Source organism: Trachurus trachurus (assembly GCF_905171665.1).
Source record: "Trachurus trachurus genome assembly, chromosome: 19".
NCBI lineage: Eukaryota > Metazoa > Chordata > Actinopteri > Carangiformes > Carangidae > Trachurus > Trachurus trachurus.
In genome coordinates this window covers 5,031,831-5,050,456 of record NC_139913.1, presented here as the reverse complement: position 1 = coordinate 5,050,456, position 18,626 = coordinate 5,031,831, and the positions used below count along the sequence as shown (strand labels likewise).

The 18,626-nt window shown below is 42.1% G+C and overlaps 1 protein-coding gene across 1 annotated transcript; it reads left to right on the top strand.

The window, feature by feature from the left end:
- The first annotated feature begins 220 nt into the window (after nt 1–220).
- slc16a5a (solute carrier family 16 member 5a) lies at nt 221–16,752 on the top strand. Its single transcript, XM_083994914.1, has 7 exons — nt 221–336; nt 5,359–5,621; nt 7,006–7,266; nt 10,574–10,717; nt 11,859–12,231; nt 13,357–13,859; nt 16,419–16,752. Exons 2-7 carry the CDS (start codon nt 5,480–5,482, stop codon nt 16,709–16,711), a joined length of 1,716 nt encoding a protein of 571 aa, XP_083851040.1. The 5' UTR covers nt 221–336; nt 5,359–5,479; the 3' UTR covers nt 16,712–16,752.
- Nucleotides 16,753–18,626: the final 1,874 nt, after the last annotated feature.

Here is an 18,626-nt window from a genome sequence, read left to right as displayed (position 1 = left end):
TAGAGCCCTCGACATACCACAGCCCCCACACAACAACACTGTCTAACTGTCTGTCTGAGTGGCTGCACACTGTGTCCACCATTACGGCTCATTATGCAGAGTGTGGAGCTGGTCTCCATCCCACAGCCCACTCCCACACTCCCACAGTACCACTGCCTGCTGCAGCTCCTCCCTCCCAGCCCCTGCAGCACCGCCCAGAGGAGGAGGAGGAGGAGGACCACACTCCCCCCCAGGCGGCTCAGCTGCTGCCGCTGCTCCACTGCTCGACCGCGCCTGTGTGACGGAGGCAGGAGGAGGAGGAAGCCGGAGGATTACAGCCTGAATGTAAAGATAAAGGTGAGTGTTGTTAATCCAGATGTTATTTATTTTAAACGTTACATACATTTCCACGGAAGGGCGTTTTAAATGCGCGCTACGCTACTACTGTACTGCACACATCGCTTCCTCTTTGCTGCAGCAGCCGGTGATGTGGTGGAGCAACGAGCCAGAGGCAGGGGGAGAGAAGATTACTATAATGACAACACACACTCACATACACACACTCTCATGGTTCATTTGCGTTGTTAAAAAGCCACACATACTTGCAGAACAGCAGAATCCGACCGGTGCAGCCGGTTCAACCTCACCGCGGGCTGATGGGTCTGGGGTCTGGGGTCTGGGGGGGTCTGGGTTTGATTTCCAGCCGTAAACAAGCAGAAATAACACCGAGCTGTGTGCGTAAATATGTGTATGTGTGCGTGCGTGTGTGCCACGTGGGTGAAGGTAGAAAAAACAAGGCGACGTTAACGCAGCTGGAGCTGTGGTCAGGGACAGTATGTAAAACAGACCGAGCTCATAATGTTCTCACTCTGTCCTCTTCCACTTCCTCTTTTTTTTCTTTTTTTAAATAAGAGAAAGTGACAGTGACACACCATCCGTCTATGGGCTGTCCCACATCAGCATCACTCCTTATGCAGATTCAGATACAACATACAGTAGGCTGCTGCATACACACATTATGAATAGGCAACATATTTTTTTTATTTCTGCAGGTTTGCTGAAAGTGGCCGATATAATAGAACTTCAGACCTTAAAAATTATGTTTAAAGCAAAGAACAGATCATTACCAGAACATTTACAAATCTTGTTCAAACTGGAGGAAGGGGACAACCAACAGACTGAGGCTTGATTTTAAACATACATTTGCAATAAGCTTAAAACAAATGTGTATTTCTGTTGCAGGTGTAAAAGTATGGCATTCACAAAGCAAGGAATTGAAAAGTTGTACAAGTACGGTATGTCTCAGTTTAAGAAAATGTTTAAAAAAGATAAGCATCTACAATAAAGAAGAAGGAGAAAGAGAAAAAGAAGGAAAAAAAGAAAAGATAGATAGACAAGCTGTGTCCGCTGCTATTTCTATTATGTTTCATCATCTTTAATATTTTGAAATAGAGTATAATATTGGTGTTGAAGTAAGCCAATGTTATTATAACAACAGAGAGGGGCAGGTACTCTAAGTTTTCTTCATCCTGCTCCTTTTCATTCATGGTGACAATGTGTACCTATACATTATGTAAAGTGCAACCATGTGAAGAATGTATACCATGAAGTTTAGTTCTGTTATAGCAGAGGACAAAGCTCCTGCTGGATTTGACGGTGACCGGATGGGAGCAGCACAAAGTCTGCATGGGTCACTATGACCCAGAGAGAAAACCCACCCGTCCTCATCCTCCTCCGGGCTTCCGTAGAAAACACTCCACATGTGTTTTAGGAGTCAGCAGAGTTGCACGAGTTATGTAACGATCCTCAGCTCCTGCATGAGACAGAGAGGAATGTAAAGGGAGGAAGCCAGAGAGAGATGCACAGTGAGGTCAAATGTATATGTGGACACCACCCGAAAAGTTGTTTCCAGAGACAGTCCCTTAAAAGAAAAGTTAAATGTGCTGATTTGTTTTATTATTAAGAGTTAAATGAGAAAAATCAGACCTGCTTCTGTTAAAAAAAAGTAAATGAAATCCACCTGGCGGCGCCTCAGGAAGCTTCACTGATTTCCATCCACATTCTTTGAGTTGTTCAAACACTGAAATGTAAACACGAAACGACACGACTTTATTTTATGAAGTGGAGTTTCCTGCTCCGGTTATAATGAAATAGTCTTGACACGCGACCTCCTGTGAAAAACATCCAGTCAGAGAGTTAATCCTGTTTATTCAGGGTGCAGACGGTTTCCAGTGGTTGTGTTGAACTAAGATAAGATAACGTGACAGGTGAAATATGTTTATTATGAAAATATCATTACACAAATACACACGTCAGAATAATTTATCATGAGAAAACTCAATATTAGTTTAAAATCTTAATTTTCAATGCTGCCAAGTGTAAAAGAAAAGAAAATCCCGTGTCTCCTCCTCCCAGGCAGTTCCTTCCCACACTGGGTGAACTGGATCACCGAGTCTGAACCGGATCTTTATCACCTCGGCATCAGTGTTGGATTCTTGTGTAGCTCGGTGAACAGCAGGTCGCACAAACACCTGTGGCTCCATTGTTACACAAATTACACGATGCATCACACACACAGTTCATTTGTCAGAGCCTTGTGTTTAACAGTGTGAATCTATCATTAAGTTTGATAGTTTTAAGATGTAATGTTCAGTTAGTATCAACTAATCCTGTAATTTTTACCAAAACAGAATCTGCAGTGGTCATTTTTTTCACATTTACTGTATTATGGCAAGGCAAGTTTATTTGTATAGCACATTTCTGCAACAAGACAACTCAAAGTGCTTTACATATGATCAAAATAAGAACATAAAAAGCAAACATTATTTAAAAACAGACAAGAGAAAGAATTAAAACAGATTAAAAAAGAAGTAAAACAGAAAGGGAGACAGAACAACTAAAACATAGTAAAAAAAAAAAGATATAAAATAACAGAATAATGTTACAGTGCAGTTAATGAAAAGTGTCAGCAAACATAAAAGTCTTCAATGTTGATTTAAAGGCACTGAGGGTTCTGGCAGACCTGCAGGTTTATGCTCAACATATAAAATGTAAATCCATTATTTGTTCATGACAGATTCATAAAATAGTTGTAATTGGACTTTTTCAGTTCTCTATTGTCCTCAAAATATGATTTTTAAAACACAGTGACACTTAACAACTTATTATACTCAACTGAAAAATGGAAATAGTATTTTATTATTTATATTTTTCTCTCTTATCATGTCACAGTGCAGCTCATCAGTCCATGAAGGCACCACACTCATGATTAGTGATGTGTAAACTTGTGTTATCGTTCTTTTGTGTTTTTGCATTTGTACGTTTTGCACAGAAAATTTGCAAATGATGCAAAAACTTAACGGTGACAGTTGAAGCCATACTGTAAAGCTGCGACGTGTGTGTGTGTGTGGGTGTGTGTGGGTGGTGTAGTTTGTACATCTGACCATGGCATTACAGTAAATGTCTTTGGGATAAATTTCAGTTTTGCACAGAGCACCATTCATCTGAGAGTTTTTTTTTTTCCTTTTCACAAGTGCACGTTAGTCTCATGCTCTCCAGACTCCATTTGCATCCACACATGCATGTTTGTTCTCCAGCCTGTGTGTGTGTGTGTGTGTGTGTGTTTGTGTGTCTGCTCCTTTTCTCCTCCTGATTTGAAATGCAGATAAAAAAAGAAACTGTGGGGGTGACGGGGTTTTCAGCTACAGGAAGTGTGTATAGGTCACGCTAAGTCACGAGCGATCATCCTGGAGTTGTTCTGAACTCTATAGTCAGAGTTTTCTCTGAACACGTGGAGGATGTCGGCTCATCTGCAAACTGAGGACCATTGTCCAGATGCACACATGCTTTTGTATTCATGCTTTTGTATTGAGAAAGTCAGAAAACTAGAGATTCACCTCCAACTTGTGTATGCAGGTCTCTCTGCACCGACTTGTTGCTTTCTTTCTAAAGCCTGAGGTTTGTTGACAAGTTGTTAAAGGGCAAATTGGCCCATTGCCATAATCCCTGTAGTTTTAGGAGTAGATTTGTTACCTTTAATTGTCGGTGCAAGCTATTTTTAGAACAGCAGAGCAGAGCCGCAAGCTGCTCAGAGCTACGCCACGGAGGCTAATGGGATTTCTTGGTTTCCCTCATCAAACTCATCAAATACACAATCCAACAACTCCAAAACTCTCTGGTGGACAAGTTGTGACCTGCACATTCACCACGCTATGAGATAATAACAGAACGCTACCAGACAGAGTTGTTTTAGAGGTAAATACAGAGACTGCTTGCTGAAAAACTGTCCCTGAAGGCAACGCGCATCAGCGGTTTTGCATGAATTTACCTCTAAAACAACTCTGTCTGGTAACGTTGTGTTATTATCTCATAGCGTGGTGAATGTGCAGGTCACAACTTGTCCACCAGAGCGTTTTGCAGTTGTTGGATTGTGTATTTGATGAGTTTGATGAGGGAAACCAAGAAATCCCATGAGCCTCCGTAGCGTAGCTCTGAGCAGCTCGCGGCTCTGCTCCGCCGTTCTAAAAATAGCTTGCAACGATAATTAAAGGTAACAAACCTACTGCTAAAACTATAGGGATTATGGCAATGGGCCAGTTTGCCAAAATGTTGAACTATCCCTTTAACAGGAGAGTGTGACTTTAGTTCTCAGAGCTGAAGAAACTACTAAAGCTGCTATAGGTAACATGTGCAATACATAGGCTACTGACAATACCAGTTGATTTTAATTCCTGTAGCTCATTGTTTTGGTTTTCTGTTTTCATTTTTGCTTCAGTCTGTGTCACTCACTACACACGCCCACCATTCAGCAGGACAGAGTTGTTATTCATCCAAGAATGCACTTTGAAATTTTTATCGCAGGTAACTGTAACTTATCTCAAGAGGTGTGCTGAGAACTGTGTGTGTGGTTTAAAACTGAAGAAAAGTCAGAGGATCATTGAAATTATTATGATTTGTCCTCTGAAAGCCATGGATATCTGTATAAATGCTTCAAGCTAATTCAATATTGTTAAGATATCCCACTAATACCTACAGATCTTCAGCTCATAGTGCCACCAGAAGAAGGTCGGAGTGATATTAAAACTCTTATGATTAATTCTGTCTGTGCAATGGTTCAATATACTTAACTTGTAGCTCCATATCTCAACCTCATAGTGAGCAAAAGTCAGAGAGGAAGAGGAAGTTATTAGGATTCTTCCTCTGGGAACCTTCGGCTTCTGTACAGAGTTTTTCATGGCAGTTCAGTTCAGTTCAGTCGTTTTCTTTGTGCTGTGATGATCTCTCAGTCTCAAGCTGAAAACATGCACCATAAAAACCACTCAGCACATCAGCTGCTCCGCACAATCTTGACTTGGTTTGTTTGCTTTTGTCGTTTAAAAGGTTTCCTGAAAGGTCGCGGCAGCAGCAGCAGTTACAGTGACATGGGCAGCAAAAGTAATTACACACCCTGCAGAGCTAACAACACGGGAGCCTCGCCTGAACTTCTCCTGCCGAGCAGAAAATGACTCAGAGAAATGGGATCAGAGGGAGGCGCGATCTCTTCCTCCACTCGGAGGCCGGCGGCGGAGGAGCTGGAGAGCAGGCCAACGGGATGGAGCACGACAAAGTTCAAGAGGAGGCCTTCGACTGTGAAGCCGACGAGGGTAGGGCTGCATGGGACGATATGCTTTTCTCCCAATTCTTCTACGATTTTTTGGATACCGATTAAATTGCGATTCTACAATATTGCCGATTTTCTCGATTTTTAGTCTGCATTTTTAACACCAGTGAAACAGTTGAATGATTATGATTGTCTACAGACTATTCCAGGAATATCACATGTAAGTCCGTTTTTAAGATTTATTCAGCAGCAATATATATGTTTACTCTCTTTTCAAAAGCCTAGACTGCAAAAAAGGGGCAAAAATAGAAGAGTATAGAAAAAACAGGCTTCTGAAACCTTTCTGACAAAATGAGATAGACTGAGGTAAACTGCTACATTTGAACATTTATCTTCTGCACACAAATACTGTAGGAGCCTATACATTAACATAGCTACACCATTATAAAGTGAACTTAAAAGGATACGCCAACATTTTTTTTTTTACGTGTCTTGCCTCACTCCCGAGTCCATGACCAGCAGATAGACACCATCCTTTCGACTGTGCGTGCAGTAACAAGGGAGATAGAGCTGTATCGCCTGTAATTAGCTTAGCTCAAACCCTGGAAGTGTATGGGTAGTGTTAGCCTGCCTCCACCTAAAGTCATCAGAGAAACTCTTCAGCAACTCTAAACGGAAACCGGCGGGCCGATCTTCGTCTCAGAGCTGACAAAACTCTCCGGTAAGGCATCTTGAGCGGTCAAATGCCGCTAACGGGACGAGATCTATCAAAACGGAGGGTTCAAGCAAAGACGGTTTATTTTGGTTCGAGCTAGCTACATCGAGGGTAGGTTAGCTTCCTATTTCAAAGTAAAAGCACAAATTCTATCGTCATGGTTTTCTGTATGTAAAGGGCAACAGGTGTTTTATTTTGTGAAAGTAACCGGAAGTGCGTTGGTCACAACAGCTAGCTTGAGTAGCGCCGAATTCGTCTGAACAAAATTGTAAACAGCTGGTATTTAGACAAATTAACGACACACTGCTGATCTAAACGGCTACTTTCTCGCCTAAAAATGTTTGAAATGTCGATAAATTTATATATTTACAGAGTTTAGAGCTAAAATGAAATCAGATTTCAGCTTGGGTAGGAGGCAGGCTAACACTACCGATGCACTTCCAGCGTTTGAGCTAAGCTAATTACGGGTGATACGGCTCTATCTCCCTCGTTACTGCACGCACAGTCGAAAGGATGGTGTCTATCTGCTGGTCATAGACTCGGGAGTGAGGCAAGACACAAAAAAAATGTTCCCTTTAAACCCTTTTCAAAACCTGGACTCTCTGTATGTAAAAAAGGCGAACAAATGCACATTGCACAATATATAAAAAAAATATTGCGTCCAAAAAAATATTGAATTATATAGTGAATTTATTTTTTCTCCCACCCCTAGTGGAGGGAGGAGGGGGTCAGCACCAGCGTGCGGCGGCGGCGGCGGGAGAGCCCGTGTCCTCTGTGAGGGCGGCGGTCGTGGCCCCTGACGGCGGCTGGGGCTGGGTGGTGCTGGTCGCCACCATCATGGTCCTGGCTCTGACCCTGGCCTTCCCCTCCTGCGTGGGCATCTTCTACACCGACCTGCAGAACGAGTTCCACGCCACCAACAGCGAGACGTCGTGGGTGCCCTCCATCATGACGTCGGTGCTGCACGCGGGAGGTAAAGTCAGCAAAACCTGCAACCAAGCCGCCCTTTATTTAGTTAATGATTCAACTGTGTGTGCTCAGATTGTAACTCCACATTATCATCATTATTATTATTATTCCAGGTCGTATCATTATTACGTTATCGCTCCAGATGTTATTATCACTACAAACTGCCCTTTAATGACCCCGTCACCTCTTGGTAGCTTCAGTTTCTACCTGTTGTTGATGTTTTAAGGCAGGGAGCAGTGAAACCAGAGTGGGACCTTCAGAGTGATTCAGCCTTTTCCTGCTGCGTTGGTGTTGTTTTAAAAAATATTGTTCCATGAGAAACCGTGGCCTGAAGGATACCCACAGCCCACAGTGACCTCAGTGTGCTAAGAAGAGTCATTATATCCCAAATATTAAAGCTGCTGTATGTGATTTTTCAAAGATGAAGTAGCACCTTTATTCTTTAAAGGGGAACTATTCAAATCCGGTCTTTTCTCCTCTGTGTCTCTAACCCTCCTCTCCTCCATGTGCATTTTACATTTTTCAACGAAGCTGGTGAGAAATCAATCCATGGAGCGGTGGACAACGTTATTTATCATCTACCATGTTAATACCATGTGTATATTTGTGTAGTCTTATCTGTCATAAACAAGAGATTATGGGTTACGGGGCACTGCAAAAACACATAATCTTTCCAAGAATATTTGTCTTATTTCTTGTCAAAATGTCTCATTTCTAGTCAAAACTAAACTCTTTCCACTTAAAATAAGATTCATCACCTAAAAATGAACTTGTTTTTAGACAGTTTTCACTTGTTTCAAACTCATTTTCACTTGAAATAAGTAGAAAAAAAAAAGTTTTTTGTGCTTGTAATAAGAAAGGGAAAACTTGCTCCACTATCAGATGATTTCAAGTGAAAATCTGCTTGAAAGAAGTAAAAACTGTCTAAAAACAAGCTGTTTTTAATGTGATGAGTCTTATTTTAAGTAGAATGAGATTTGTATTGACTTGAAATAAGACAAATATTCTTGGTAAGATTTTGAGTTTTTGCAGTGGGTTTGTTAGGCGTTACGAGAGCTGGGACACCGGGTCGGAGGCTCTGATCCTACAAGGTTGGTTTTCAGCCAAGAGACGCGAGGTGGAAGGCAGAGAGCCTCCATTCTCCCTGTAATTTAGTTACTAATTAAGGTACAAATGAAGCATTGTTAATGTCAAAATCCTGCATAGTTCCTCTTTAAATGAAAAACGTAACTTCTTAGCAATAAAATGCAGCTTTTATTTACTCCATTACTCTCAGTGGTTTGGCCTCATTTGGTCCGGTGACACCAGCAGCTGTAAGTTTCCCCATGAAAGCCCAACTGACAGTGAGACACAGGATGTTCGATATGCAGCTTATCAGTATTGTTACAGAAACACAGAGAACTGCTGTCTAACTGTAAATGACAGATATTCCTCAAATAGGAGCAAACAGCCAGAAAAATACTCTGTTATATATTTAAAGACGTGTGTGGAGCTAGTCGCCTCGGGGCTTAAGTTATGAAAGCAGAGAGAAGTTGTTTGTTTTAGGTTTTTCAGAAGATTTATTGACAATATTTAAAATGCAGACTTTATCCATTAAGCTGCTGGATTCTGGGCAGTTTTTTCATTTTTTTTTTATTCTTATGGAGAGTTAAAACATTGTGTGTGTGGGAGGAAGGGTAGCTACATCACGTGTGATAATTACCCACAGTTTCTCAGGAGATTTTTGAGGACACGGACGCTTTTGATCTTGGAAATTTCTCCTGAGCTGGAAGAAATGTGACATGAAGAATGAATCTGAGGTTTATCTTTTAATAAAACTGGTAGAAATTTCACTCATCACCAGCAGCTTCAGTGACCTGGAGGACAGGATGAGCACAGGCGCCGTTCAGACGTGACTCATATTTTTCTGGAACCTGAAGCAGCAGCAGCAGCAGAGGATATGACTGGTGTTGTGTTTATTATAAAATCCAACAGAGCAGAGTCACTGAAGAACTGCACATTAAAGATTCCCATGTTTTCATCTGTGTAGTTTTTACACAACTAAAGACTTCAAATGAAAAAGCTTGTCAGATTATCTCTATGGTTTTTCTTAATCGGCTTTAGCCCTGGAAATCATTTTCTTAAACTGATTTGACACGACAAGAATCTCCTCCACAACGACTCCTTCACTCTTTTTTATAGTTAATTAAGTTTAATTTTATTTTTTGTGTTTAAAAGATAAAGATTGAGATAAGACAGCTCATAATTCAGATTTAAAAGTTGCAGGTCTGACATGTTCAATTCTCTACAGTTTTTTTTTTTTTCTGAGCTGTGTGACGTGTGTGCCGGACTCATTAAGGTCCTAGTTAATATCCACATCGCTACCTTGCAGCCCTGTTGCCTGACAACAAAGGCACCAGAATGTGTTAAAATTACCGCTCCCCCTCCGTGACCTTTAACCAATATACTCCACTGTATTTAGCACTGAGGCTGCGAGACCGAGACGTCTTCCTCAGGCACAGATTGATTTATGAGGCCGAGTGACGCAGCGAGAGAGGGGAAGTCAGGCTGTTGTTGTGTCCGGATCTCATGTGTCTGACACTAGAAATGGATTTGAAACTTGCATAGGTCAGATATGATTGAGCAAGAGAGCAGCCGTGTTTTCAGTCATGCTTTTATTCTTAGTAGCCTACGGTCATTCATCCGGATGCAGATTAATGCTTAAAGTTATGTGAAATGCTCTGCAGGATTAAGAAAAAAAAAAAAAAAAAGTCAAATTAGAGATTCAACTGGAATTTTCTCAAATATCAGTTTGAGCCAGTTAGAAGCAGTCATCTTTGGAGGCGTTTCAGTCCAACTCAGTGATATATGTTCTGGGCAGTGTAATGTAAGAATATTAAAACTGTTTTGATCTGAGAAAAAAACACAGAAAACAGTATGTACATGACTTCACACTTTTAACATTTAAGACCAAAGATGTTCAGTTTATTATGACATAAGAAACAGAAAAGTAGTAAATTCTCCAAATAAAGAAGCTTTTACTTGGAAAAGCACCAAGTCATATTTGTTCCTCTTGGTTCTTGAACAGATAAAGTGTTTTCCTCTCATCTCACGTTACCCTGAGTTTCCTGCTGTTTTAGCAGCTCATTCATGCTAATTATCAACTCCTTCTACAGTTGCTGCTCTGAGTAATTTGTTGGAAAAAGAAGAAGAAAAAAAAAGAAAATAGCCGCCCCTCTCTTGCTAGTATGTGGGTCTTTCACCCTCTTCTGTTCCCCTCTCTCTCTCTGCATTAAACTAATAAGAGCATTACGTTGTGTTTTCCTCCACAGGTCCGTTCTGCAGCGTGCTGGTGGAGAGACTTGGCTGCCGAGCCACCGTCATGCTGGGCGGAGTCCTGAGCGGACTGGGGATGGCTGCCAGCTCCTTCACCCAGTCCATCACAGAGCTTTACATCACGGCCGGGGTTATTACAGGTCAGCAAACATCACAGCAGATTTATTGTCCCAGCTGACACACTTTGAGGATCATGGTTACACATGACACACTGTGCATGACTGCCCCCGTCCAGCGCCGAAACAACAAAAGTCAAGAGTTAGACACCGGCTGCTGAAGCTGCTGAAGGAGATAAATTAAATCTAGAGATATTAGACTTAAATTCATCAGCTGCACAAGAGATTGACTCCATAATTAATAGCAAACATGTTAGTAATAATTTAATCAGACATCATTCACTCGTTTCCAAGACAAATTTCCCCATGGGGACAATAAAAGTATATTTTAATCTATCATTATGAAAGAGTTGGAGTTGTTTGGCCAGAAAAATCTACTACCAAAGCTTTAAACTTTAAAAAGGAAGCTTCAATTGTATTACATTGTATTATTATATTGTATACAATTGTATTATATTAAAACTCCATACAGTATAAAGGTAGATGTTTGCGTTAAAGCTCCTTCAAAATAAAGGTAGATGTTTGTGTTAAAGCTCCTTCAAAATGAAAGTAGATGTTTGTATTAAAGCTCCTTCAAAATAAAGGTAGATGTTTGTATTAAAGCTCCATACAGTATAAAGGTAGATGTTTGTGTTAAAGCTCCTTCAAAATAAAGGTAGATGTTTGTGTTAAAGCTCCTTCAAAATAAAGGTAGATGTTTGTCTTAAAGCTCCTTCAAAATAAAGGTAGATGTTTGTGTTAAAGCTCCTTCAAAATAAAGGTAGATGTTTGTCTTAAAGCTCCTTCAAAATAAAGGTAGATGTTTGTATTAAAGCTCCATACAGTATAAAGGTAGATGTTTGTATTAAAGCTCCATACAGTATAAAGGTAGATGTTTGTGTTAAAGCTCCATACAGTATAAAGGTAGATGTCCATGTGTAGTGTGATTATAAAGCAGCCCTAGGTTCTATATTAATACTGTCAAAGTATCAAAGCCTCAGTCCACAGAGAAATGCACACAGCCTGTATTCAGAAACTGAGCCTTAAAACCAGCCGTCAGGACTTCCTGTCACTTTGTGATGTCACAACAAAGCCCCGCCCATGTATATTGTATGTAGAGAATACCAGATCAGACCAGACCCGACACAACTTTTTCACCAGTGTGTTTTCTTGCTTCATTCTGCAGGACTCGGTTTCTGCTTCAGCTTCCAGCCGGCCGTGACGATCTTAGGACACTACTTTGTGCGGCGCCGTGCGTTCGCCAACGCCATGTCCTCCACCGGCACGGCGCTGGGCCTGTGCACGCTGCCTTTCCTGGGTAACTACCTCCACACTGAGCTGGGCTGGAGAGGAAGCTTCCTGGTGCTGGGGGCCGTGCTGCTCAACTGCTGCGTGTGCGGCGCCGTGATGCGGCCGCTGCAGCCGCCGAGGCCGCGCGGCGAGCCCCTGATGAACCACGGACCGCCGCCACCAGAGAAGGAGAAAGAGGAGGAGGAGGAGAGAGCGAGGAAGGAGGAGAAGAAAAAGAAGAAGGAGGGGTTGTTGAGGACGATATGGAGGTGCTTGATTTGATTGATTGATTTATTTATTCGTCCATTCCACAAAACAGAAACATTTCATTTCATTTAATTCAGTTTATTTGATAGGGACAATGCAGGTTAACATAGTGACACTTCCGCTCGTTACAAACAAGTCAATGTGACTGATGTTCTGCATACAGAGATTATAGCTAATGCTAGTTTCCAACTCCCGTCCCTAGTTAGGCTTTTAGTAGAAAAAAAAAAAAGAAGGTAAGAAGAAAGACATCAAAATTACATACAACACTATAAAATGTACAATACATCTAAAATATTATTATTATTACGGCAGTGTTTAAGTTAACCAGGTCTTCGAATTTCAATGTTTTGGTACTGATGAACAAGGCCCTAGGATTTTGGTGGCCCTAAACAAGATTTTTGTTTGTGGCCCACTCTAAGCGCAAACACCAAATCACTGGTTAAAACTGAATACAGACGTGTTTATGCCCTCTGAGGTTTGAGGCCATCTCGACTTTTACATATTTTCTTAAATTGATCTTTTTAAGATACTTGCAGATGTAACAATACTCAAGTGTTTTATGTCTAAATATTAGAACCTCCGCTGTAAGCACACTGAGGCCAATTTGTCCTAGAACACTGTATAAAGAAATAATTTAGGCCAAATGCTTGAAATTTGAGGTCTGCTTTTTGAAAAATATCAAAACCCTTGTGAAAACACTCCTTCAGTCATGATAATGAACTGTTTTGATGCTTGAAATAGGATATGAATACAGTAATATATAGGCTAAGTATAGAAAACAAGTCTAAAATGAAATTTTGTAAGATTGTTTTTGAGCACAAATGTTGTCATTCTGCCGTTCTATTTTCACCAAATGTCTCAAATGTCAGATAAAAGAAGCTGAATATTGACTTCAAATTACATATAGAGCTCATAGCGTGCACGTGCAGACCTCAGGATGTTTAAATGACTTGATGAACCCCGGTACCTTTCTGATCATGTGGCCCCCCACCTAACGGCTGTGGCCCTAAACAACCGCATAGAGTGTTTATGCCAGGGGCCGGCCCTGCTGATGAAGAGCGGATTGGTTGGTGCTAAGTAATCCTTGTGGTGTATAATGCTGTGTTTAATGCTTTTGGTGTGTAAAGGTGCTTCGTGGCGTCTCTGAGCAAACACATGGCCTTCGACCAGTTCTGCAACAACTCCCGTTACCGTGCCTACGCCATCGGCATCACCTGGATGATGCTGGGCTTCGTGGTGCCGCTGGTGTATCTGGTTCCCTACGCCACGGCCAACGACATGGAGCAGGGCCAGGCGGCGCTGCTGCTCTCCATCCTGGGCATCGTCAACATCGTGGTGCGGCCGCCCTTCGGCATCGCCGTCAACACGCCGTGGTTCAAAGGGCGCCACGTGTACGTGTTCGCCGCGGCGCTGCTGGTCAACGGGCTCAGCAACAGCATCTGCTGCCTGGGGGCCACGTTCCCCGTGCTGCTGGCCTACGTGGTGATCTACGGCCTCTCCATGAGCGTGGTCGGCTCGCTCATGTTCACCGTCCTCATGGACACGGTGGAGATGAGCCGCTTCCCCTCGGCCCTCGGCCTCCTCGCCATCATGGAGAGCATCACGCTGCTCATCGGGCCTCCGCTGGCAGGTAACGCAAACACAACGGGAGGAGGGGGGCGGGAGATAGAGCGGGCAGATAGGATGCAGAATGAGCTCACATCCATTTGTATTCATGCTTTTGTATTGAGAAAACTAGAGATTAACTGATACCTCCAACTTGTGTAGGCGGGTTTCTCTGCACCGACTTGTTTGTTTTGTTTCCAAAGCCTGAGTTTTGTTGACAAATGGTTGACAAATTGTCATAGAAAACACATGGGAAATGAGAGAAAAGTTTGAGTTGTCCTGGAAAACAGAGCTTTGTTTGACATTTTCATGTCTGAAATAAGGTACAGCTGTCGAAAGAAAGAACACTTCTGGAAGAGAGAGAAAATGTTCTGGAAAAGTCCTGGAAAAGAGTGGGAACCCTGAAGCTGTTTAAGGGATAGTTCAACATTTTGGCAAATTGGCCCATTGCCATAATCCCTATAATTTTAGCAGTAGGTCCGTTACCTTTAATTGTCGGTGCAAGCTATTTTTAGAACGGCGGAGCAGAGTCGCGAGCTGCTCAGAGCTACACTACAGAGGCTCATGGGATTTCTTGGTTTTCCTCATCAAACTCATCAAATACACAATAAATCCAACAATGTAAATCGAGGGAAATTCAGAGACTTGCTTGCCGAAAAACTGCCCCGCCTGACGGGAACGCGCATCAACGGTTTTGCATTTACCTCTAAAACAACTCTGTCTTGTAACGTTCTGTTATTATCTGGGGCGGGAGGGAGATAGAGCGGGCAGATATGATGCAGAGTGAGTTCACAGGCTTCAGATTGAATTCTTAGGAGCTCTGGAGGTAGAAAATAATCAGGTTTGTGCAAAAAGGAAATGATGCAACGCACACACGCAGATGGACGTGATCGAGCTGATTAAACCACACACGGAGGGAAACAGCGGCCGACTGAGTGGATTTTACCTCCCATCCCATCTCAGTATCAACATGAGGAGTGGTCACAGCAGGAGAAAAACCTGTTCCAGCGTTCACACAGGCACCTGACCTGAGGGAAAAACGTGGCCTGCCCTTTCAGCTTTAGGATTTGAAACCTGAGCCGCTCGCTCGCTCGCTCGGCCTCGATCACCTCCTCTGAATCCACAAATCAGGAACGTGAGGAAGTGGCAACAGTGTGTGTGTGTGTGTGTGTGTGTGTGAACCGTGGCAGCTGCAGCACAGTGACTTGCAGCTTTATGAAAGAGACGTGTGGCCTAGTTTCTAGTGCATTTCACTGCATTATTCACTGTGAAGCTTTTTACAGTCCTGCTACCCGATCCTGCAAGTTCACAGTGGTTCGACTAACTTTGCTTTTTTATCATATAAGATAAAGATTAAGGAGCAGTTTTGTGTGTTTTCTGTGCTGCGGTTCACATGTTTCCACCTCAGTGTTATTATGTGAATGGCAGAAGCACAACAGGACTAGAAAAGTGCAGCTCGTTCTGCTGCTGCTTCAGGCTGTTTCTGTAAATAACAACATTACATGCTCTTAGGCAGAGTTTTTGTTCAGTAGCTACAGTTCAGTTAAGTTCTGTGCTGCGTTCAGGAGCAGAGTGGGTTTCTATGAAGTGGCAGCGGAGTCGAGGAAAAGGGCAGCGGCTCTCACCCACAGCTGCCTCCGTCTCAGATGACAGATGCCGGGCATTGACGTAACCACAGACACAAGTCACAGCAGAAGTTACTCTCTCACATGTGACTGGAAAAGGCCTCTGTGCAGCTCACACATTTTACAAATGAACTGCTCATTTACACAATATCATATATCAGAAATCAGGTGTTTCAGTTTTTCCTAGTTATACAAAGTTAGTTAGTTTAGTTTATTTGTCATATACATTAAAAAGTACAGTGTGCAGTCAATGCAATGAAATGTAGTCTGCCCTGGCTCTTTCTCAGCGCTTAAAAATAAAAACCAAAAAACATGATATGCAAAGTTATTCACCTTAAATTAAAAATGTGTTCATTATTATTTATTTTCGGAAACTTTATCCTTCATATTTGTTGAATTGTTTATTCTACCTTTTAACAAATGTACACATTTTTGCAGCTGACCTGTTGAGCACTGATTAAAAGCCTGTTGAGGTCAGTGGTTCAGACCTGATTTCACATGAGATCCATTTAAACTGCATTAGTTGCACGTCTCATTATGTGAATTCAAACTAAAGTCGATTTATTTATTTATTTCATTTTTCTCTCTGCTTTTATTTGAATAGTTTTCACAGGCGAAATTATCAAATAATTCACACACAGAAAAATGAAAAATTGAGGCCTTCCTGTCCTGTCAATCATCTCTTGACCCCTTGCTGCCTCGCTGTGGTCCTGACCTCCTCCCTGTTGGGAACCACCAACCAATCATTTGGAGTTAATTAACTGGAAATAAACCAATTAAACCCGGCTCAGTGTTTGCCATAATTATCATCATGCTGCCCAGGAACACTTCTAATGATCCTATGATGACCACATGAGTTCCTTTTTTTTAATTCAATTATAAGGAACAATGGGAATCACAGAAAGAAAGAAATAAAATAGAAGTTCAGACTTTTATTGTGAAATCTTTTCTTGTTGCAGGAGTCCTGGTGGACAGAACGGGCCACTACTTCCACGTCTACTTCGCCTGCAGTGCCGTCGTCGCGTCGTCCGCCGTGTTCCTCATGGTGTCCTTCCACCTGCTGGATAAGAAGGAGAGGAAGTTGTCGCTGCAGGGTCAGCAGCCAGTGGCGGACACGTTGTCGTCGCCACAGCAACACGACCCTGTGAGACCCGTGGACGTAGCTCCGGGCTGCCAGTACAGCAGCGTCCCCACAGAGGGAGACAAGGACAAGACCTCGGCCAACGGGCCAGAGTACGTCACCAGCGTGTAGGCCCTGCTCACGCTGTGTGTCACCTTAAAGGGATAGTTCAACATGTTGGCAAATTGGCCCATTGCCATAATCCCTATAGTCATAGCAGTAGGTTTGTTACCTTTAATTGTCGGTGCAAGCTATTTTTAGAACGGCGGAGCAGAGCCGCAAGCTGCTCAGAGCTACGCTACGGAGGCTCATTGGATTTCTTGGTTTCCATCATCAAACTCATCAAATACACAATCCAACAACTCCACAACGCTCTGGTGGACAAGTTGTGACCTGCACATTCACCACGCTATGAGATAATAACACAATGTTAACAGAGCCATTTTAGAGGTAAATTCAGAGACCGGTTGCTGAAAAACTGCCCCTGAACGCAACACGCATCCGCTGTTTTGCATGAATTTCCCTCTAAAACAACTCTGTCTGGTAACGTTGTGTTATTATCTCATAGCGTGGTGAATGTGCAGGTCACAACTTGTCCACCAGAGCGTTTTGGAGTTGTTGGATTGTGTATTTGATGAGTTTGATGAGAGAAACCAAGAAATCCCATGAGCCTCCGTAGCGTAGCTCTGAGCAGCTCGCGGCTCTGCTCCGCTGTTCTAAAAATAGCTTGCACCGACAATTAAAGGTAACGAACCTACTGCTATATAACTATAGGGATTATGGCAATGGACCAATTTGCCAAAATGTTGAACTATCCCTTTAACGCACACATCACTCGCTGCATCAGACAGGCTCGCAAATGATTCCTAATGTTTGCAAAAGGCTTGCTTGTCGTGCCAGATGTTGGAAAGTTTGCTTTTTTTGTTTGTATCTGGCACGCCATAAAGAAAAAAAAAATCCAAACAAATACTATGAATAATTTACACTGTCTGACTGACCGAGCCTGGACACTTTAGTCTAACATACCAAAATGAACAGATGTGCACTTACAACTTACAACAATGTGATTGTACTGTTTATTGTTAAAATGCTGCTGATGATGACACAATCGTATCACATATATACAGTATGTGAGGTGTATATCTCACTTCCTCATCAAGCCAAGTTACATGCTGTAGACCTACATGAGCCTTCACTTGAGGAAATCACACAACAATCATTTCCAGATGTTTCTTTTTTTGCTGGAGCGTTCGATGAGTTCACAGACAGAGAGTGGGGTCTGTATGTAGAACGCTGAACGAAGTGGTCGTCGATAAATAACAAGCAAACTGAGCAGGAAAATCAAGAGGTGATGGGAGAACAGGAATTAATAATCAAAGTAAAGGCTGGAGTTGATATTTTGTATTTTTCTTATTGTCCAAAAATCGTATTATTATTATTATTATTGTTTTCCGCTCTGTTCAGTGCACAGCTGGATCAACCACACGGCCCCAGGCTTGTTGTTGAAGTGTCCCTGTTAATTTGTGGTAATTTGATTTGTTTTAAAAAAAGGAAGCCTCACCTACAAAGGCTGATATCTATGAAAGCACATAACAATGGTCTTAATAATAATTCCTCATTTGTGTTGGGTAATAATAATAATAACCACCTCAAAACCCTCATACTTTCTGTTGACACTGAGTGTGCCAGCTGAGCAGCGTTTCCACTCCATCTCCATCTCCATTTCAATCAAGACAAAGACAATGCATATTTCACATGGCTGAATCCAAACAGAAAAGGTTTTTGTCTCTGCCAACATTTAAAAACTGTGTTATTGGTTGCTATTGAAGACATAAATCTTTAAAAATCACAAATTTATAGTTTATTTTTTACCAAAAAGAAAAAAAAAGACTCAGCTATGTTTTCAAGCAGCTGCACACTAACGGAGTAAATTGTGCAGTTGTTGGGGACTATTTTAAGCAGCGGATTAATCCACTTGAGTGAGATTTGAGGGGCAGCAGGAAAGACTTAAATCAAAATAAACTACAGTGTGATGAAGGAGCAGCAG